This window comes from Vulpes lagopus, chromosome 1, assembly GCF_018345385.1.
Source record: "Vulpes lagopus strain Blue_001 chromosome 1, ASM1834538v1, whole genome shotgun sequence".
Taxonomy (NCBI): Eukaryota; Metazoa; Chordata; class Mammalia; order Carnivora; family Canidae; genus Vulpes; species Vulpes lagopus.
Genome location: NC_054824.1, coordinates 175,154,566 through 175,177,029, shown reverse-complemented (window position 1 = coordinate 175,177,029; position 22,464 = coordinate 175,154,566). Strand labels below are relative to the sequence as shown.

At 37.8% G+C, this 22,464-nt stretch overlaps 1 protein-coding gene across 1 annotated transcript in view; it reads left to right on the top strand.

The window, feature by feature from the left end:
- The window catches only part of FLVCR1 (FLVCR heme transporter 1), a 39,157-nt gene that overhangs the window by 2,813 nt on the left and 13,880 nt on the right, over positions 1-22,464 (top strand). Inside the window, exons 2-5 of the mRNA XM_041771353.1 lie at positions 2,963-3,107; positions 9,644-9,784; positions 18,900-18,967; positions 20,213-20,316. Coding sequence (XP_041627287.1) covers positions 2,963-3,107; positions 9,644-9,784; positions 18,900-18,967; positions 20,213-20,316 — 458 coding nt within the window. The remainder of the gene's footprint in view (positions 1-2,962; positions 3,108-9,643; positions 9,785-18,899; positions 18,968-20,212; positions 20,317-22,464) is intronic.

The window sequence follows — 22,464 nt, the reverse complement described above, 5'->3', positions numbered from 1 at the left end:
GTCTGTCTAATTCCTGCTTTTCACCATCCACCTCTACTGCCCGGTCTCTAACCTGAGAGACCCCTTTAAAACATGGATCAGATCCTGTCATTGCTCTGCTTTGGACTCGCCAATGATTTCCCATAGCGCTAAAATAAAATTTAAACTCTTCCCTTGGGATGCCTGGGTGGTGCAGTGGTTGGGCGCCTGCCTTCCACCCAGGGCGTGATCCTGGAGTCCTGGGATCGATCTATCTATATATATTGAGTCGTGAGAGTTCTCTATATATTCTCTGATATATTTATCTTTATATATTGTTATTACTCCTTTCCTATCCACACCCCTCATTCCTCACATCTGCATTCTTCCTCTGCTCTGAGGGGAATTGTCCACTACTTACACCTTCTCACAAGGTCATGGTCTCTTCTTCCTTTGTACATGATGTCCCCTTAGCTGAGAACACCCTGATTTCACTTGGCTTACTCCGATCTCTTCAGATCTTTCCTCCTCCAGAAACTTCTTGAACCCCACGTCTATGCAAGGTGCTCCTTCAAAGCAGTTTCTTAGCTAAGGTGACTGTATGTTCCAGTTTGCCTGGGATAATCCAGGTGTAAAGCTGTTCATTAGGATAATTACTCATTATCCCGATCCCCGGTCTGGGGATGAGTTCCACATTGGGCTCCCTAAGGGGAGCCTGCTTCTCCCTCTGCCTGTGTCTCTGCCTCTCTCTCTGTGTCTCCAATGAATAAATAAATAAAATCTTAAAAAAAAAACATTAATTACTCATTTAGTCCCTTTCTCTCTGAATAGTGTTCTTATTTGGGTGATAGATCACATGATCATCCGGATCTTAAGCACCCTCTACCTCTTCATCACTGTACTTACCACACTCTCATTATTACCTGTTTAATGTTCTCTATCTTTAGTTTTATTTCTTTCATTGTGATTATCATATTCAACCTTATGTTTTTTCTTACTGAGGTGAAATTCACATAAAATTAACCGTTTTAAACTATAGCTCAGTGGCATTTAGTATATTCACAACGTACAACCATCACCTCTATCTAGATCCAAAACGTTTTCATCTACCCTTAATGAAGACCCAATACCCACTAAACAGTCACTCCTTATTCAACCCTTCTTTCGTCCCCAGACAACCACTAATTTGCTTTTTCTCTCTATGGATTTACCTGTTCTAGATATATCATGTAAATGGGATCATATGGGGACGCCTGGATGGCTCAGTGGTTGGGCGCATCTGCCTTTGCTCAGGGTGTGATCCTGGAGTACCAGGATCGAGTACCCACATTGGGCTTCCTGCACGGAGTCTCCCTCTCCCTGTGTCTCTGTCTTCTCTTTCTGTGTCTCTCATGAATAAATAAATTAAATATTTCTTTAAAAAATGGGATCATACAATATGACCTTTTATGTCTGATGTCTTTCACTTCACGTGTTTTCAAAGTTCATCCATATATGTATTTCATTCTTTTTAGGGCTGAATAATATTTCATTGTATAGATATACCACATTTTGTTTATCCATTCATCCACTAATGGACATTTGGGTTTGTTTCTACCTTTTGGCTATTGCAGATAGGGCTCTTATGAATATTCATGTATAATATTTGATATTTGTACTTATTTTTAGTATTTTGAGTATTTATTATTTATTTTTTAAAAGATTTAATTTTATTATTTATTCATGAGAGACACAGAGCGAGAGGCAGAGACATAGGCAGAGGGAGAAGCAGGCTCCATGCAGGGACTTGATCCTCAGTCTCCAGGAATCAGGCCCTGGGCTGAAGGCGGTGCTAAACCACTGAGCCACCCAGGCTGTCCTTGAATATTTATTTAAGAGTGGAATTGCTAGGTCATATGGTAATTCTGTGTTTAATATTTTAAGGAACTACCAAATTGTTTTCCACAGGGGCCACACTATTTTACAATCCTACTTACAGTGTACAAAGGTTGCAGGTTTTTCACACCTTGCCAGTGTTTGTTATTTTCCAATTGTTTGTTTTGTAATTACAGCCATCCTTGTGGGTATGAAGTGGTATCTCATTATGGTTTTGATTTGCATTTTCCTACTGATTAATGATGTTGAGTATTTTTTTTCGCATGCTTATTGGGCATCTTTTTTGGAAAAATGTGTATTCAAGTCCTTTGCCCATTCTTGAATTGGATATTTGCCTTTTTGCTGTTGAGTTGTGAGAGTTCTCTATATATTCTAGATAGTAGACCCTTCTTAGTTATATAATTTGCAAATATTTTCTCCCATTCTATATGTCCTCTTTTCTCAGCCTTCATCTGCATATTCTTATTCCTGTTTTTGATTGTAAGCATCTGAAGGGTAAGGATTGTATCTGACACATCCTTACAGCAGAATTATTCAGCTACAAGGAATTAGTAGAACAGGAAAGGTGTTTGTCAGCAACTACCCTTTAATGGTACAGTAAAAAAAAAAAATTAGAACCTAGTGGATTTTTAAAAATATTCATTTATTTGAGTAATCTCTACATGCAGTGTGGGGCTCAAACTCAAAACTCCGAGATCAAGAGTTGCATGCTCATCCAGCTGAGCCAGCGAGGTACCCCAGAACATGGAGCTTTAGGTTGTACACCTTACACCTTTTTTTGTTTTTTAAGATTTTATTTATTTATTCATGAGAGACACAGAGAGACGCATAGACACAGGCAGAGGGAGAAGCAGGCTCCATGCAGGGAGCCCGATGTGGGCCTCAGTCCTGGCACTCCAGGATCATGCCCTGGGCCGAAGGCAGACGCTCAACTGCTGAGCTACCCAGGCACCCCAGAACATGGAGCTTTAGGATGTACACCTTACACCTTTTTTTTGTTTTTTTTAAGATTTTACACCTTATACCTTAATAAAGAAACTAACTGTTTTCTCTATGTTGTATTGATTGCCAGTATGTGCTTTTTTTCTCTTATTAATAATAGCTATGAACAGGATCATTTGTTTTACAGCTTGGAACTGCAGTTGGCTTTTTGCTACCACCAGTTTTAGTGCCCAACACACAGAATAACACGGATCTTCTGGAGTGTAATATCAGTACTATGTTTTATGGAACATCATCCATCGCCACATTTTTATGTCTTTTAACAGTCATTGGTAAGCAAATTATTTTCCCTATTGCTTAAATAGATAAATGCATGGCAAACATATGAAAATAAAAATAACTAATCCTGAACATTTTTATGATAATATCTCCAGTGCCATTTGCTTGTTTCATTCTTGCTATTGCACTTTTGTTCAGATAACAAATGCTATGCCCCTAGAGGTATGTTTTGGTCTGCTACTATTTTAATATCATAAAGGGTCTGAAGACTAATTCATCTAATTTATATCACTACTAACTTTTCTTCCCTGATAACTGTTCTTTCAAACTTATAACCTGTCTCCTGTTTGCATATTCCACTACATGTTCTGCATCTTATGCTCCTATAGCCAGGAACAGATTATCATGCTTTTGAAATGATGCAAAGAGGCTACAACCTTTTTTTTTTTTTTTTTTAAATGGTAAATCCTTCCAAGGATGCCCATTTTAACAATTAACTGGATCTGAAAATGTTGACCAGTGAATGATTCAGGGCTGTGGCAAGCTGTTCAGCAGAATCTCAGACTGGCAACTGTCTGCTTGTTAGGCCACTCCAGCAAAGCACTGCTGTCACCACCCGTCACTGAGTTCTTTCGCCTGGGCCTGTGTCTTGAAGCAGTCAGTCAAAATCCGCTGCAAGCAGCCATCATCAATTTGGAAGAAGGTTTGGGAAGGTCTGCTTTTTCAAGTTTATTCTTAATGGGAAACAATTTTGATTTCAGGGAGAAGGATATAGGTTTTTTTAAGTAATATGGTTGCTGACATAACTGTAATATTGCTCTTTAGGCACTCTTAAATTGATTCGTGGAAGAAAGCAACTTTAAAGTTGAAAGGCCGTCTCTTAATCCTTAATATTTACATTACATTGCGTTATAGCTGGAGTTTTTTTATTTTTTATAGCTGGAGTTTTAAAATTTATAGATTAATTTTTACCATGGCTATAATAGTAATAAAAAATTCAAATTTTGTGATCTCCAGATATGAAATCCTTAGTTTTCAAAGACATGTAGGTTGAGGACTATTTTGATAGAGACTGCCTTCATAGATGAATTGCCCATACGTTTAATTTCCTTTCAGATAATGAAAAAATATTCTTTTGGTAGCATATAAAATATTCTTACATGCCAAATCCACTCTTGGTTATTTTTTTTGTTCCAATTAGGGAGTGACATTTTTGCTGTGTACAGACTGCGGAAAAAGGACAAATTATTCCTGTACTATTTCAGCAGCTAAACAAAGTTTTAAAAGAAATCTACAGTTGGCCCTTGAATAATATGGGTTTGAACTGCATGTGTCCACTTCTACATGGATTTTTTTTACAGTACTGTAAATGTATTTTCTCTTCCTTATGATTTCATTTTCTTTCCTCTAGCTTTATTTTAAGAATATGGTGTGTAACACATATACAAAGTAGGCATCAGTTGACTATGTTGTTAGTAAGGCTTCTGGTCAACAGTAGTTGTTAAGTTTTGGGGGAGTCAAAAGTATACATGAATTTTCTGCTGTGTGTGGGATTGATGTCCCTACCCCCCCTGTTGTTCAAGGGTCAACTGTATATTTTTTAAAAATAAACTTAAGACTACTTCCCTGGTAGCCATATTTGATTTGCTAAATGAAATATAGTTCATATATATTTTACAAAAAAGGATCCTCTAGTAGCAATAGGGATTATTAAAATATAAAATCCTCTTTCCTAGGATTGCTTATTTATCTTCACATCAATTCCTTTGGTTTTTTTTTTTTTTTAATTGTCTTTCATTACTTGTCTCTTTGGAAGAAATGAAAGAACAGGTTCTATGTAAGATACCTATATATGTGAAATTATATATATGACACATATGAGGTTAAGCAGATCTGTATGATAGCCTACAAATATAAGATTTTTATTTTTTAAAGGAAGGGGACAAAAAGGCAGTAATAATAGATGTGACTGTTGACCTAGCACCCTGTGTTATTTGAGAAATTAAAGGAAACCTATTCATATCTATTATTATTTATGTACTCATTAGCTTCTGACTAGACTGTGGAGATGGAGCAGGGAAGAAAGGGGTCACTATTAAGTTTTGCTTGGTGGCCTCTAATCTTAACCTTACGATAACAAACATATAAGCATGGTAATATACATTTGTGACATGAATATCTTAGGTTGAAAATTGTGACATTTAAACAAAAATTATCTATTTTCCTTATACACAAATATTTGCTATTGAGGAAGATATGGATTATTTTTAAAATTCCTACTTTTTAAATGTCCTTAATTACTAAGAGATAATCCTACTTCCCTCTAAATTCTACCCACAAATACTTTGGAAGCCCAACCAAATTTTATAAAGTAAATTGGTTCTGCTGTTGCTTTTCAGCAACATGATGCATACTAAATTGGTATTCAGCAGTCTTTCCAAAATACTGTTTTGAAACTTCATGCCATGTAACCCTCTTACCCGATCTCCTGGAGCTTACTGATGAATATAATCCATCTAGCACTTATAGGAATTAACCCAAACCTTCCACTGAATTTTACACTAATACCTCATTCTCCATACCCCACACAATTATGGCCTCTACCATTTGGTCGTTTGGTAAGTACCAAACATGTTTAAAGGCACGATATATGCTATATCATCTAATCCTCATAGCCATGTGAAGGCAGTACTATTAATATTCCCATTTGATAGATGACAAAAGAAGGACACAGAATTGAAGTGTTTTAATCTAGCCATGGTCACAGTAAATAACTGAAGATGAAATTTGAGCCTAGGTACCCCAACTCCATATTTAAAATGTTAACATATAAAAATATGCCATTTTATTTTTTAATTAGTCTTGTTTTTGTTCCAGTTTAAACTTCTTTGGTGTAAGTGGTAATGCTGTTGTATTTGAAAGCTCTTCTTGTGCAGGATGGCAGCAAACTCTATCACTTAACTCAAGTGTGCAAATTAAAATCTTTACCTTCCTGATTCACTAACATGGGTACATAAGAGAAACCAGAAGCAATGGCAATCAAAATATTTAATGTTAAAATACTTAAACACATAGTGTATAACATGTATGTATAATTCTACTTTTGATTCTTATATTCAGGATATTTATATATTGGCTGCTATTGTAAACTTTTCATAGAAGTATGTTTTACTTAGTCTATAACAATTTCAAGCCCCTGAGATAAAGTCTCTGACTTTTAAAAGTAGGTATTCCTGAGGGCACTTGGGTGGCTCAATCCATTAAGTGTCTGACTTGAGCTCAGGTCATGACCTCGAGCCTCGTATCAGGCTCTATGCTCAGTGGGGAGTCTGAGTCTCTCCCCTGCTTGTGCTTTCTCTCTCTCAAAATAAATGAGTAAGATCTTTAAAAAAAAAAAAGTATTCCTGGGACGCCTGGGTGGCTCAGTGGTTGAGCGCCTGCCTTCAGCCCAGGGTGTGATACTGGAGTCCTGAGATTGAGTCCCACATTGGGCTCCCTGCCAGGAGCCTGCTTCTCTCTCTGCCTATGTCTCTGCCTCTCTCTCTGTATCTCTCATGAATAAATAAATTAAATCTTAAAAAAAAAAAGTATTCCTGAAAATGACACTGAATTCTGTAGCATTCAATAATTACAAAATTATTTTGCATATATTATATCATATAATCCTCATAACAACTTGTTTTTCCATTTTATGTATGAGAAAGCTACAGTTGAGAGATGGAAATTGACTTCTTCAGACTTATACAAAGATATGAGGCAGAGCCAGTATTCAAACTTATACATGTCTTGTAATAAGTTAATATGTGGAATATCGGCTTGAATCATACAGGGACAAATAATGAAATCAAAAGATAATGTTATTTATTTATTTATTTTTAAAAGATTATACTTATTTATTCATGAGAGACACACAGAGAGAGAGGCAGAGACACAGGCAGAGGGAGAAGCAGGCTCCATGTGGGAGCCTGATGTGGGACTCAATCCTGGAACCCCAGGATCACACCCTGGGCTGAAGGGAGGCACTAAACCGTTGAGCCACCCAGGGAACTCTATTGTTGTTTTGTTTTTTAAAGATTTTATTTATTTATTAATGAGAGAGAGAGAGAGAGATAAAGAGGCAGAGACACAGGCAGAGGGAGAAGCAGGCTCCATGCAGGGAGCCTGATGTGGGACTCAATCTCGGGACTCCAGGATCACGCCCTGGGCGGAAGGCAGGCACTAAAACGCTGAGTCACCCAGGGATCCCTTCTATCGTTACCTAATTTCAAAAAGTAGAAGTAGTCCTAAACACAATAAATTTTCTTCTTATTTATCATGGAAGATAAAGTTTGAATGTGGTGCCCCCAAATCATTTGGCTACTTTGGAGAATAACTGCTTTGATAGTTGTTTTTTATTTTATTATTATTATTATTATTATTATTATTACTACTACTACTACTAACATGTGCTTTCATACATTTCATACATTATTATTATTATTATTATTATTATTATTATTATATGCACTCATGTGTTTAAGTACCCTAGTATGGAGGCAGGGCAAGATGGCGGAAGAGTAGGATCCCCAAGTCACCTGTCCCCACCAAATTACCTAGATAACCTTCAAATCATCCTGAAAACCTACAAATTCGGCTTGAGATTTAAAGAGCGAACAGCTGGAATGCTACAGTGAGAAGAGTTCACACTTCTATCAAGGTGTTGTTCTGATGCTCTTGCAAAAATATGGTCCAGCTTCAAGAAGATTCACAAAAAGGTTCTTTTGACAAATACCGGTCTCTGGTCACCCCAAGATCATAAAACTAAAGTATGAATTGTCAGAACTAAAAGCTGCATTTAAACAGAACAAAAAGAAACAACATGGAACTGAATGAGTTAAGGACAATGATGACTGTTTTTAATGACTCTTGTTCAAAACATTGTTGATCCCCTCATGTTTGCTCCTCCAGATTGAATGAAACTGGTCTCTAGAGATATCTATAACTTAAAGAAATTTTATGAAAATGCTGTTTTGTAAACAAATTAAAATATTTATCTTTTCTCTCTACCTGTAAAAAAAAAAAAAAAGTACCCTAGTATGGGGCTTGAACTCATGACTCCAAATCAAGAGACACATAGTCTACCAACTTAGCCAGCCAGGGCCCCAAGAGTTAATTATTTTATCAACACACGTTTTTTGGCGGGAGAAGAAAGAAGGCTGTTGCTTCTCAGTTTCAGAGGAGAAAGAAGAAGCCGTATTTCATCCTTTGAAGGAAGTAATGCAGAGTAAACAGGGTCAGAGACCAGTGGGTTTCTGTTCCTGTTTCCTTTTCTTTGTACAGACTGAAACCAGGTTTAGTGTGCTGTATAGCTGACAGATATGGGCCTGATTTTGTCCGATAGGGCAGATGACTACCTAAAACTAAAAGATAACCAGAAAATAGGTTTTCTTCAGAAAATAGGTTTAGGGACACCTGGATGGCTCAGTGGTTGAACGTCTGCCTTCGGTTCAGGTCATGATCCTGGGGTCCTGGGATTGCGTCCTGCATCGGGCTCCCTGCAGAGCCTGCTTCTCCCTCTGCTTCTCTGCTTCTCTCCATGTGTCTCTCATGCATAAATACACAAAATCTTAAAAAAAAAAAAAAAAGGTTTAGTGGAGTTGAAGATTAGTAAGAATTGTTTTCATTTTGCATTTGAGTTCAACTCTGGGCCATTTATACTTACTTTACCAGAGGAAATAAAAACCTAAATAAGAGACGTAAGACTCCTTCTCAATCCCCATGACTACCTTGTAAGCATGGTTTTTAAATTCTGAAACTTTGTCTTACAATTGCGTGAGTTGTACCTTACCAATATTAACAAAAGAGCTATCTCCTATCTCAAATAGGACACAAAGAGACTTTCAGGAAAGGACAACAGACATCCTCAACAGAGCAAGGAGCAGATAGGGTGAACTGAAGAGGAGGAGTTGCAACAACTTAAACATTTTATGTCTACCAGTCCTCCGCTATAAGGACATTAAAAAGTAAATATTCATGAGTTTGTCTCCTCTTGAATTAGTTGTGACACCTGTAAAAATAGAAGTCTGTTTTAGTTTGATAAGTTTTCAGTATATCATAATTAACCAGTGTTTTTGGTGAGCTCTGCTCCCGTGAATCCTCCTGGACCTTTTCCATTCTAGAGGTATAGATAGATCAGATGATAATTTTTTTTTTTCAGATCTTCGAAGAAAATAGTTGCCAACTCAGGACAATCCTCTAAAAGTTCAGTAACATATTGGTTTGCTTATAGCTGATGTTAACTGTAATTACAAATGGAACTAAGTTTAGAAATGAATTTGCTGAATACTTACTAGAACAAAAATTCATCTTGCTTAACTAAAAAGGGAATAATCAGTAGGCAAGGGTGTGATATATTGATGGTTTTGCATTTAAGTTATGTGAATTGGCCTCTGAGTTATAGTCAGTTTCAGAGAACTGAGAGGAGATTCTCCAGAAATTAATGAAACAGCCTCCCTATAAGACTTTCACTACATCTTTAAGCTTAAACTGATTTAGTCTGCTCACTAAGCAAGATGCATGTATTTAATTACCTTTCCATGTGTATTTCCAGCATTCAAAGAAAAACCTCCATATCCACCAAGTAAGGCTCAAGCAGTTCTTCAAAACAGCCCTCCTGCTAAGTACTCCTATAAGAAATCAATAAGGAACTTATTTAAAAACATTCCTTTTGTCCTTCTGTTGATCACATACGGTAAGTGGTTTTCTTTTACTTTCTTTGATTTCTGTATAAAACTTTGAGCATTGTGGATTCTTTTCATTTAGTCTAGTGGTTTGAACTTTATCTTTTATTTTATTTTTTTGGTTTGAGCTTTAATGAGATAGGTTTGTTAACTATAAAAATAATGATGACATAGTCATAAACTTAAATTTTGAACTAAAAGCAAAGCTTAAAAAAAAATAAAAAAAATAAAAGCAAAACTTAAAGATGAATTTTTTACCTATCTGTAAAATATAATATAATAGATCTCAAATGGACAAGCACTTTCTTTTTTGAGTTTTCACAGTGTTTTAAGTCCTTTATTAGCGGCCATAAGCATATGGGGAATGTTATCTACAATTCCTTTCTCTGACCCTATGCAAACTGGTATCTATTTTTGACTACTCAGTCAAAATTAGACATTAATGGATGACTTTCACTAGTTGTTGTTGTTGTTTTTTTTTTTAAGATTTTATTTACTTGTTCATGAGAGACACACACACACAGAGGCTCTCCAGTGGGGAACCTGATGCGGGACTCAATCCCAGGACTCTGGGATCAAGATCTGACCTGAAGTCAGATGCTTAACCACTGAGACACCCAGGTGCTCCCCATAGTTTCTTTTCTTAATTTTGCAGGTTACCTCCATTGGTTAGCTTAAACCTAAAATACATAACTAGGAAGTAGAGAAAATATAGTGAGTGATTATTATCTATAAGAGCAAATTCATTTCTGTAACCTGTCATTTAAGGAAGGAAGATTCTTTATCTTTATCTTTCTTCTTTATCTCTCTCTCCCAAAATAAAAGTTTCTTTGAGCCAACTTATAACCAACCCCTTATCACACTCACAAACATGCCTGCACATGCATTTACACTGTGAATTTTAGTCTCTGTAGTTTTGTGGTTTTTTTTTTTTTTAAATTTATTCATGAGAGACACACACACAGAGAGACAGAGACACAGGCAGAGGGAGAAGCAGGCTCCATGTAGGGACCCCGATGTGGGACTTGATCCTGGGTCTCCAGGATCAGGCCCTGGACTGAAGGTGGCGCTAAACCACTGAGCCACCGGGGCTGCCCCTAGTTTTGTGCTGTTATCCTTTTACCTGAAACGTGTTCCTTTTTTTCCCCTTAAGCAATCCTACGAGAGCTGGCTTAATGTTTTCCTAACTTACTGTTCATTTTGTTATTTGTTTCTTCATTTATTCCATCAATAATTATTAAAATCAATTAAATATACAGTAGTGCCATATATACCATGTGGGCAAAAAATAAGCATGATAGGTGATTTTCTCCATGAAGTAATTAGAATCCAACTGGGGACATAATATAAACACCAAAAAAGTGAATGACAGCTTAGGAGTTATCAAAAAGGTAACAACACCTTGTTGTTGAGTTGTATGGCAAGTGTGTGCTGAAGGCTTCAGAATAAATAACTGGCACAGGATAAATGAAGGGAAGGGCTGGCAAGGGAGATCATCATGGCAAAGATGTGGTTAACCCTGGCCTTGAAAGTTGGGTTAGATTTGGATAGAGAATAGCATGAGAAAGGTGCGTAGATGGTGCTCTCTCTGATACTCCCCTCTCTGTGGAATGTTTACTTCTTTTATATCACATCATATACTACTTCCTTGATTATATTTAAATAAGATGAAAGTGTTTGAGTTTTTTTAAATTATAAAGAACTTCCATATGTATTATTCATATAAATTTTTGAGATAGAAATATTAGTAATAGTATTTTTTAAAGATTTTACTTATTTATTCATGAAAGACACAGAGAGAGAGAGGCAGAGACGCAGGCAGAGGGAGAAGCAGGCTCCATGGAAGGAGCCCAATTGGGACTCAATCCCAGGATTCCAGGATCACGCCCTGAACCAAAGGCAGACGCTTAACCGCTGAGCCACCCAGGCATCCCGGGATAGAAATATTATTATACCTATTTTATAAGTGAAGAATTAGAGTTCTCTTTTCTGAATTCTAAATTTTATTTATTTATTTTTTTAATTTCAAAGGTACAGGGACGCCTGGGTGGCTCAGTGGTTGAGCATCTGCTTTTGGCTCAGGTCATGATCCTTGGGTCCTGGGATTGAGTCCCGCATCAGGCTCCCTGTGAGGAGCCTGCTTCTCCCTCTGCCTGTGTCTCTGCCTCTCTCTCTGTGTCTCTCATGAATAAATAGATAAAATCTTAAAAAAAACATTCAGAAGGTACAAAGGATGCAGAGTGCATATAGTATAAAATTCAGAAGGTACAAAGGATATATGATGTAAAACCAGTCTTCCTCTATCTCTGTCCCCAGGTCACCCAGTTCCCCTCCCTGGAGGTAATCACTGGTATCACCTGCTTACTTGTGAGGCTGATATAGCCTTGATGTCAAAATCAGACAAGAACAGTGCAAGAGAAAAATTTCAGGTCAATTTTACTTATGAACTAGATGTAAAATGCAAAAGAAAATATTAGTAAACCTAACACAGCAAATTGGAAAACTGATAATACATCCTGGCCAAGATTAGTTTAAGGAATGATTTTTGTGCTAACCTGAGCACTAGAAATTTATGATTATAACTTATCACAATAATAGATCAAAGAGGAAATTTTACCCAATCAATATCTGAGGGAAATGTATTTGGTAGAATTCAATACCCATTGATTAAAGACTTTGCACACTGTGAAGTAAAATGAACTTTATGAACCTGATAAAGTTTATCTCTGAAAACTCTGTAGCAAACATCATTCTAAAGTCAGAACCTTAGAAATGTTTTTCTAAAGAAACGGTAAGAAGTATCCTTTACAATAGGATGTCTGTCGTTATCACTTCTATTTAGTACACAACTGGAAGTCCTGGCTGGCTCAGTAACAAGGAAAATTAAAAGTCTATAAGTTGGGGGCCCCTGAGTGGCCCAGTTGGTTAGGCCGCTGACTCTTTGATCTCCACTCAGGTCTTGATCTCAAGGTTGTGAGTTCAAGCCCCACATTCAGCTCCACGCTGGATGTGGAATCTACTTAAAAAAGCATGTGAGTTGGAAAGATAAAAGATGCTATTATCCACAGGTAATATGGTTACGTGCACCAAAGGTGGTCAGACTGTGGCCTATGAGTCAACTCTGTCTGTTGCCTGTTGTTATAAGTAAAGTTTTGTTTGCTTACGTATTGTCTGTAATGGCTGTTTTTGAGCTGCAAGGGCAGCACTGAGTTGTTGCATCAGAGACCACATGGCCTACAAAGCTAAAAACATATACTCTTTGGCCCTTAAAGGAAATTTTTCTGACCCCGATCTGCAAAAATAATGCAGAAGAACCTACAGATAACTATTAAAACTAATGAGTTCAGCAAGATTACTAATCTGACAATGTGAAAATACCAACTACATTCCTGTGTATTTATAGGAATTGTATGCCTATAAAAGATTTTTTAATAGCAATCAATACTGTAAGATGTATAAATACCTTAGTATGTGTATAAAATAGGTATAAATCTAAAAGAAAATAACTTTATAAATTATAAAATTATAAAACATTGAAAGGCAAGAGAAGACCTAAATTAAGTGGAGAGCTATACCACACTTATGCAAGGCTTGAGATTATAGTGATAAACCAGTTAACGTTATAGAACATTGCATTAATAAGTGACAGTTGCAGGGATCCCTGGGTGGCGCAGCGGTTTGGCGCTTGTCTTTGGCCCAGGGCGCGATCCTGGAGACCCGGGATCGAATCCCACGTCAGGCTCCCGGTGCATGGAGCCTGCTTCTCCCTCTGCCTATGTCTCTGCCTCTCTCTCTCTCTCTCTCTCTCTCTCTGTGACTATCATAAATAAATAAAAATTAAAAAAAAAAAAAAAAAAAAAAAAAAAAGTGACAGTTGCAGATTTGGATTGACAGAAGAGCCGGATATAGGCAGTAATTAGGAAATTAAAAAGAGTTTACTTGTTGAAGGAGTTAAAAAGGAATTTCTATGTACCTGGGTCGCTTAGTGGGTTAAATGCCCAATTCTTGATTTTGGCTCAGGTCATGATCTCAGGGTGTTGGGCTTGAGCTCTGCAATCAGGCTCTGTGCTCAGCAGGAAGTCTACTTGAGATTCTCTCTCTCCCTTCCCCCTCCACCAACACTCTCTCTTCTTTCTAAAATAAATAAGTAAATCTTCAAAAAAAAAAATCAGATAGAAGACATTGGGAAACACTGTGGACAGTTTGATAATATTCTTCGTAACAGTTGGAAAACTTTCTTGACCTCATATTCTTCACCAAAGGGGTGCCTACTTAGGGATCATGATTTGAATGAGTGAGTCACATCACACCTTTTGACCATGCACCTGTCTCCCTCTATGACTAGTATTATATATAAAGATGGAGCAGTTGCACATGGGATAGTCTAGATAGGGACTGCATTCCTAGTACGGGTTTTCAGGATCATATACAGTGTCCAAAGCTAAGTTAACATTTTTTGGAGGTAGAGCTATTTAGAGAAAATGAGATCCTTCCCTATGCCATTATTACTATCAGAAACTAAAGGCCAGTTACTCAGGGTTTTCTGATATGATGTTTAGATAGCCATAGATTTCATCCTGCAATCTTCCCTTTAAACGGGTTTTTTTTTTTTTTTAAGATTTTATTTATTTATTCATGAGAGACACACAGAGAGAGAGAGCAGAGACATAGCAGAGGGAGAAGCAAAACTCCCTGCAGGGAGTTTGATGTGGGACTCCATCCCCAGACCAGGATCACGCCATGAGCTGAAGACAGACGCCCAACCGCCAAGCCACCCAGGTGTCCCTAAACCGGGTTTGTAATGGAACTTGACTAATTCTAAAATTCCTGTGAAAGAAGTAAGGGCCAAGGACAAAGATAGCATCGCTGAAGAACAAGGTGAGGCACACATTCGCAGATATCAGAATTTATAAAACAATAGTCATTAAGATGCCGTGTATTATCAAGGGGTAGACTATTAGATTACTGAGCAGAGTAGAGATCCTAGTGACCTCCTTCTCCGTATCCGTTTGCAAGCTAGGTTGTATCATAGCAATGAAATTCTGCTTAAAAAAATTCTCAGTGGCCTAACATGTCACAAACTCATTTATTACCAGTGTGAACTGCCAGCAAGGTTCTGTTCATCAGAGTTAGCTCAGGATCCAGAATGAGGTCTTGGCACATGCTATGATGATTACCAGGGCAGCAAATGGGAAGTGTCACTTTTATTTACATTTAAAGTCATATGTCCGTGCCGTTAAGTGTCTGGAAAGAGAAGTACTAGAATACAGTGATCTTCTCTTATTTCTAGTTTGACTTTCTCTGGTTTCAGTTACCCATAGTCAACCACACTTAGGAAGCAGATGTTCTTCCTTCTGACCTATCACAGATGGTCAGCAGTAGCCTCACACTATGCCACACGGTTTATGTCATTCACCTCACTTCATCCTGTGGGCACTTCATCTCACATCATCACAATAATAATAAGAAAAAATATAGTACAATAAGATCTTGAGGAAGACTACATTTACATAACCTTTATTACTGTAGTTTTGTATTCTATTATTATAATTATTCTATTATTATTTTTGTTAATATCTTACTGTGCCTAATTTATAAACTAAAATTTACGATAGGTACGTATGTATGTACAGGAAAAAAGACCCCATAGTATATGTAGGGTTTGGTACTATCTGCAGTTTCAGGCATCCCCTGGGGGGACTTATAACATATCCCATGCAGATGAGAGGGGACTACTGTGTTTGCAAACAGCTCTAATGATTAGAACGTGTTTATATAAAAACTAGATGTCTTATAAGAGAAACCGTATAGTAAATTGTCCTGGGATAATCGATTATCCTTATGGGAAGAATAAAGTAAAATTAGCTCTCTATATCATACTGTGAAAAAAATGAATTACAGTAGATTAAAGACTGAAGGGTGAAAATGAGAACTTTAAAGTTTTAGAAGTATATGTAGGAAACTGGCTTTAGTATTCTTTTTTTTTTTTTTTTTAAGATTTTATTTATTTGTTCATGAGAGACACGGAAAGAGAGAGAGAGAGAGAGGCAGAGACACAGGAAGAGGGAGAACCAGGCTCCATGCAGGGAGCCCGACGTGGGACTCGATCCTGGGTCTCCAGGATCATGCCCTGGGCTGAAAGCAGGCGCTAAACCGCTGAGCCACTGGGGCTGCCCTGGCTTTAGTATTCTTAAAATAATTTCTTGGGGCACCTAGGTGGCTCAATCAGTTACGCATCTGCCTTAAGCTTAGGTCATGATCCTCCAGTCCTGGGATAGAACCTCAAGTTGGACTCCCTGCTCAGCAGGGGAATCACTTCTCCCTCTCCCTCTGCCCCTCTGGTTGTGCTGTCTCTATCACTCTCTCTGTCTCAAATAAATAAATAAAATCTAAAAAAAAAGAAAAGAATTTCTTAGTGTAAAGAACAGAAGGGATGCCTGACAGGCTCAGTCAGTAGAGCCTGTGACTCTTAATCTCGGGCTTGTGAATTCGAGTCCCAAGTTAGATGTAGAGATTACTTAAAAATAAAATCTCATGGGGCGCCTGGGTGGCTCAGTGGTTGAGCATCTGCCTTTGGCTCAGGGTGTGATCCCAGAGTCCAGGGATCGAGTCCCACATGAGGCTCCCCATGGGGAGCCTACCTTGCTCTGTGTCTCTCTCATGAATAAATAAATAAGATCTTTTTTTAAAAAAAATCTTTTTTTTTTAAAGATTTTATTTATTTATTCATGAGAGACACACACACACACACAGAGGCAGAGACACAGGCAGAGGGAAAAGCAGATTCCATGCAGGGAGCCCAATATGGGACTCGACCCCGGGACTCCAGCATCACGCCCTGGGCCAAAGCCAGGTGCTAAATCGCTCTAGCCACCCAGGTGTCCCCGAAATAAAATATTAATAAATAAATAAGCAAATAAACACAATCCTTGAAGAAAAAGATTGATAAACATGATTACATTAAGACAATGGTCTTTTAGGGGTGCCTGGGTGGCTTAGCCATGTAAGCGTCTGATTCTTGATTTTGACTCAGGTCATGATCTTAAGGTCATGAGATTGAGCCTTGTGTGGGGCTCACACTGGGCATAGAGCCCACTTAAAATTCTCTTGGGACACCTGGGTGGCTCAGCGGTTGAGCATCTTCCTTCAGCTCAGCATCGGGATCTGGGATTGAGTCCCGCATCAAGCTTCCTTCATGGAGCCTGCTTCTCCCTTTGCCTGTGTCTCTGCCTCTCTCTCTGTGTTTCTCATGAATAAATAAATAAAATAAATCTTAAAAAAAAAAAAAAAGATTCTCTGTCTCCCTCTCCCTCCCCACCCTGCTTGCTTGTGCTCTGCTCTCTCTCTCTCTCTCAAAAAAAAAAAAAACAACCAATAATGGCCTTTTCTAAAACAACATTATAAAAAGAGAAAGCAAGACATAGACTATGAGAAAATGTCTGCAATGCATATAACCAACAAAGGCTTAGTACCTACAATGTAAAAATAACTCCTACCACATACTAAGAAAATAGCAAAGAAATTAAGGAAACCAGAGAGCATTTTTGTGTTTGCGTATTGCTCTTTTTTGATGCTGAACCTTACTCAGGATTCCTAAATAAAAGAAATGCAAATGAAAACCAGAGTAAGATACAATATCACAAGCATTCAAATTGGCAAAGTTTATTTTTATAAAATTTTCTTTATTCACGAGAGACAGAGAGAGAGAGGCAGAGACATAGGCAGAGGGAGAAGCAGGCTCCTCGCAGGCAGTCCAATGCGGGACTCAATCCCAGATCCCAGGATTATGCCCTGAGCCAAAGGCAGATGCTCAACCACTGAGCCACTCAGGTATTCCCCCCCCCGCCAATTTTTTTTTTTGAATTTAAAAAATTTAATACAGTTCAAATCAGTGGGCCAGGTTCATTTTAGCTCCTTCACTGCCAAACCTGGGGGCAGAGACTGCTTGAGTTTCTCTGCCTTCTCTTTCTTTGTCTGTGATGACCAAAGTATAAAGATACCGGCTGCATCGAACTTAAACTTCACATTATCCATATTCTTCTTGATCTTGACGGATTTGGCGTCCTTTCGCCTAGCCGTCAGCAAGAAGTCCTTGATTTTGTGAGGCATGGCTACACGGGTGTGGGGGGCAGCACGCGGCTGGCACCGGCAGAGACACTCACAGCAAGCGGCCCCCCACCAAAATTTTTTTAGCTGGTGAAAACATACATGGCAAGAATGTGAAGTAAAGGAACTCTGCTGGTAATATAAACCAATATAACTATTTTGAAGAGCAGTTTGACTATATCCAGAAAATAGACATTCTCCTTCTAGATATATATTTAGAGAAATCCTTATATGTGATAACGAATACATAATATTCATTGCAGTATTGTTTTAAAGAGTACAAAACTGGAAAAAGACAAGTGTCTACTGACTGGGCAAGAGGTAATTAAACTGAAGTATATTCACATAATGGGCTATCCTATAGTAGAGAAAATTAATAAACTAGAATTTAAAGTACTGACTCACATAAATCTCAAAATTGTGTTATTGAGTGATAAGAGCAAGCTACAGATAGATACAAAAATACATTATTTATATAAAGTTCAATTACATGCAGAATAATTCTAATTGTTATTTATGGATACACATATTGTAATATCTAAAATGATAAGCACTGGGGCACCTGGGTGGCACCAGTCTTACTCTTGGTTTTGGCTCAGGTCATGCATGATCTCAGGGTCTTATGATCAAGCCCAGTTTCGGGCTCCCAGCTCAGTGGGGAGTCTGCTTTCCCTCTCTCTCCCTCTGACCCTCCTTCCACTCATGCACGCACTGTCTCTAGGATAAATAAATCTTAAAATAAAATAAATAAAAGAAAATTATAAGCACTAACATCAGGATAAGAGGCTATCTCTGAGGGACACCTGAGTGGCTCAGCAGTTGAGTGTCTGCCTTCGGCTCAGGGCGTGATCCTGGAATCCGGGATCGAGTCCCACATCCGGCTCCCTGCAAGGAGCCTGCTTCTCCCTCTGCTTATGTCTCTGCTTCTCTCTCTGTGTGTCTCTCATGAATAAATAAATAAGTCTTTAAAAAACCAAACTAGTAAATGGTACTGTTATAATTTTCTGTTTATTATTATAGGTATCATGACTGGAGCATTTTATTCAGTCTCAACATTATTAAATCAAATGATACTGATGTATTATGAGGTAAGTTTCTGTTTATACAGAATGGTTAAGAATGTTTCTTAAGCAGTGTATTTCCTGTTAGCATGATCATACAATTAAAGATTTATTGGGCACCTGGCTTGCTCAGTTGGTGGAGCATAAGGACTCTTGATCTCAGGGTTGTAGGTTCAAGCCCCCTACATCAGTTGTGAGATTACTTAAAATCTTTTTTAAAAAGGTTAATGACTTTGTTCCTTTAAAAGATTTGTATTTGTTTTAACTGAATACATTTTTTAAAAGATTTTATTTATTTGACAGAGAGAGAGAGCATGAGCAAGGGGGAGTGGCAGGCAGACAGAGAGGGAAAAAGTAGGCAAAGGGAGATGGAGAGGCAGGCTCCTCACTGAGCAGGGAGCCTGACAATGAGACTCAAGACTCATCCTAGGACCCCTGGGATCATGAGATCATGACCTGAGCCAAAGGCAGATGCCTAACTGGCTAAGCCACCCAGGCGCACCTAATTGAGAATACATTTCATCCAATTTATAAAACACACAGAATGGAGAGAAGTTATTATTGCTGTGACGATACCTAAGTCTTTTTTGTTGTTGTTGTTGAAGATTTTATTTATTTATTCTTGAGAGACACAGAGAGAGAGAGAGGCAGAGACACAGGCAGAGGCAGGCTCCATGCAGGGAGCCTGACGTGGGACTCGATCCCGGGACTCCAGTATCAGGCCCTGGGCCGAAGGTGGCGCTAAACCACTGAGCCACCAGGGCTGCCCCAATACCTAAGTCTTTTAAAAATACTTTTTAAAAGAAATATGTCTGGTTATATGGGAAAAGCTAAAGAAACCATTTTAAAAGAAACCAACCCAAATGTAAGAAGTAAATATCAAGCTGTGACATCTCTTCGCTTTTGAAAGGAGAGAGCAATTGTAATATATAAAGACTATCAGATTAATCTCCTTCTTAGACTTCTGTGAATTACAAGAGGATTCTAACAAAAATCATTGTACTTTCTAACAGCCATGGAGGATCAAGAAAAATTTCTTTTATTTCTCCCATATTTTAGGTTTTCTTTTTTTTCTGGTTTGAAAATAGAATGTCCTTCATATGTGCTTTACTTGTCCTCCACCCCCTTACCCTAACAAGTGTTCTAAATTTCCTATTATATCGTATGCTTAATTTTATCTGATTATTTCTTTTGACTATGAAATGTATGGGACTGTGAAAGATCTATTTGAAATAAGTATCTGACTAACTTCTTATGGAAAACATTTTTAAGGGAGAAGAAGTCAATGCTGGAAGGATTGGGCTAACACTGGTAGTAGCTGGAATGGTGGGTTCTATTCTTTGTGGCTTATGGCTAGATCATACCAAAACATACAAGTAAGTGATAGTAGGTAAATGTATGATGTACAACCTAGGGTATTTTGGGTTTAATGGAAACTTTGCTTTTTATTTTCACACATTTAAATAGTGTTATTACTGTAAGACATGGATTCTAGACATTCTTAGATTCTCTTCACTTCTGAATAAAGTCTATATATTTTATCAGTCATACTTCGATTTTGAGAATTTAGATACCTTATGAAGATTCTTCCCCTCTAATAGTAACACATATGTCTTCAGAAGGGATCATTGCTGTTCTACAGAAGCCCTTTCTAAGAAACATTTGACTTCTGATAGAGACTTTATCTTGTTCTTTTCTCATGTTATAAGCTTAAAAGCAAACAGAAAGTTGTGTTTCCTACCAAAAAATTGTTACTGAGCATAAGACATTTGTGGTAAGAAGTTTTCGCCTAGGAGTGCCTGGCTGGCTCTGTGTGGAGCATGTGACTTTTGATCTCAGAGTTATGAGTTCGAGCCCCATGTCTGGTGTAGAGTTTACATACATACATACATACACGAATACATACATAAAGTCAATCTGAGAAAAAAAAAGTCTTTAAATGTCTTTGCCTCAAGGCACCTGGGTGGCTCAGTTGGTTAAGCATCTGCCTTGGGCTCAGGTCATGATTGCAGAGTCCTGGGATCGAGCCCCACATCTGGCTCTCTGCTGGGGTTGGAGGTCTGCTTCTCCGTCTCCCTCTGCTGTTCCCCCTGCTTGTGTGCTGTCTCTCTCTCTCTCTCTCTCTCTCTCTTTCTCTCTCAAATAAATAAAATCTTTATTTTTTATTTTTTTAAATAAAATCTTTAAAAAAAAGTATTCGCCTAAAGTGCCCCACACTATAGCACCACTTAACTATAATATAATACATAATATGAAAATGCTATATTAATTATACATTTATATGATCAAAATGCTAATACAAAAGAAGAAATTAGTAATACAAATGAGGAGACTGAGAAAGGGGCTTCAGGAGCAGCATGTTTTGCATTGGGCCTTAAAAGAATAGCCATATATGTTTATTTATGATGTATTATTCCATTTATATAAAGCATATTTATATTGTTAGAAGTCAAGAGAGTGGCTACTCTTGGAGGCAGGGAAGCTGTAAGACTGGAGGGATCTTCTGAGGGTTGGTAATGGTTTTTCTTTGGTTTTGTTTTTTGTTTTTTAAATTTATTATTATTTAAGATTTGTTATTATTTATTTATTTTTTTTTAGATTTTGTTTATTTATTCATGAGAGACATAGAGAGAGAGAGAAGCAGAGACACAGGCAGAGGGAGAAGCAGGCTCCATGCAGGGAGCCTGACGTGGGGACTTGATCCAAGGTCTCCAGGATCACGCCCTGGGCTGCAGGCGGCCCCAAACCGCTGCGCCACCGAGGCTGCCCTCTTGCATTTTTTAAAAATTTTATTTTATTTTATTTTTTAAAAATAAGCTTATGCTTTTTTCTTTTTAAGATAGATTTATTTATTTATTTATTTATTTATTTATTTATTTATTTATTTATTTATTTATGATAGACACAGAGACAGAGAGGCAGAGACACAGGCAGAGGGAAAAGCAGGCTCCATGCTGGGAGCCTGACACGGGACTCAATCCTGGGACTCCAGGATCACGCCCTGAGCCAAAGGCAGATGCTCGACCACTGAGCCATCCAGGCCTCCTGGATTCCTTTTATTTCTTTTTCTTGTCTGTTGTGGCTAAGACTTCCAATACTGTGTTGAATGAAAGTGGTGAGAATGGATATTTTTCTCTTGTTTCTCATCTTAGAAAAACTTTTTAGCTTTTTATCGCTGAGTATGATGTTAGCTGTGTTTTGGTCATATTTGGCCTTTATTATGTTGAAGTATATTCCCTATAAACCCACTTTATTGAGAGTTTTTATCATGAACGAATGTTGAATTTCATCAAATGCTTTTACTGCAACTATGATCATACATTTTAACTGTTCATTTTGTTAATGTGGTACCTCACATCGATTTGAAGATACTGAATCATACTTGCATCGATGGAGTAAATCCTACTTCATCACATATTGACCACATACTGTTGAATTCCATTTGCTAATATTTTGGTTGAAGATATGCAACTTAGCCTGTAAATTCTTAGCCTGTAAATTTCTTTTTTGGAAAGCCTTTGTCT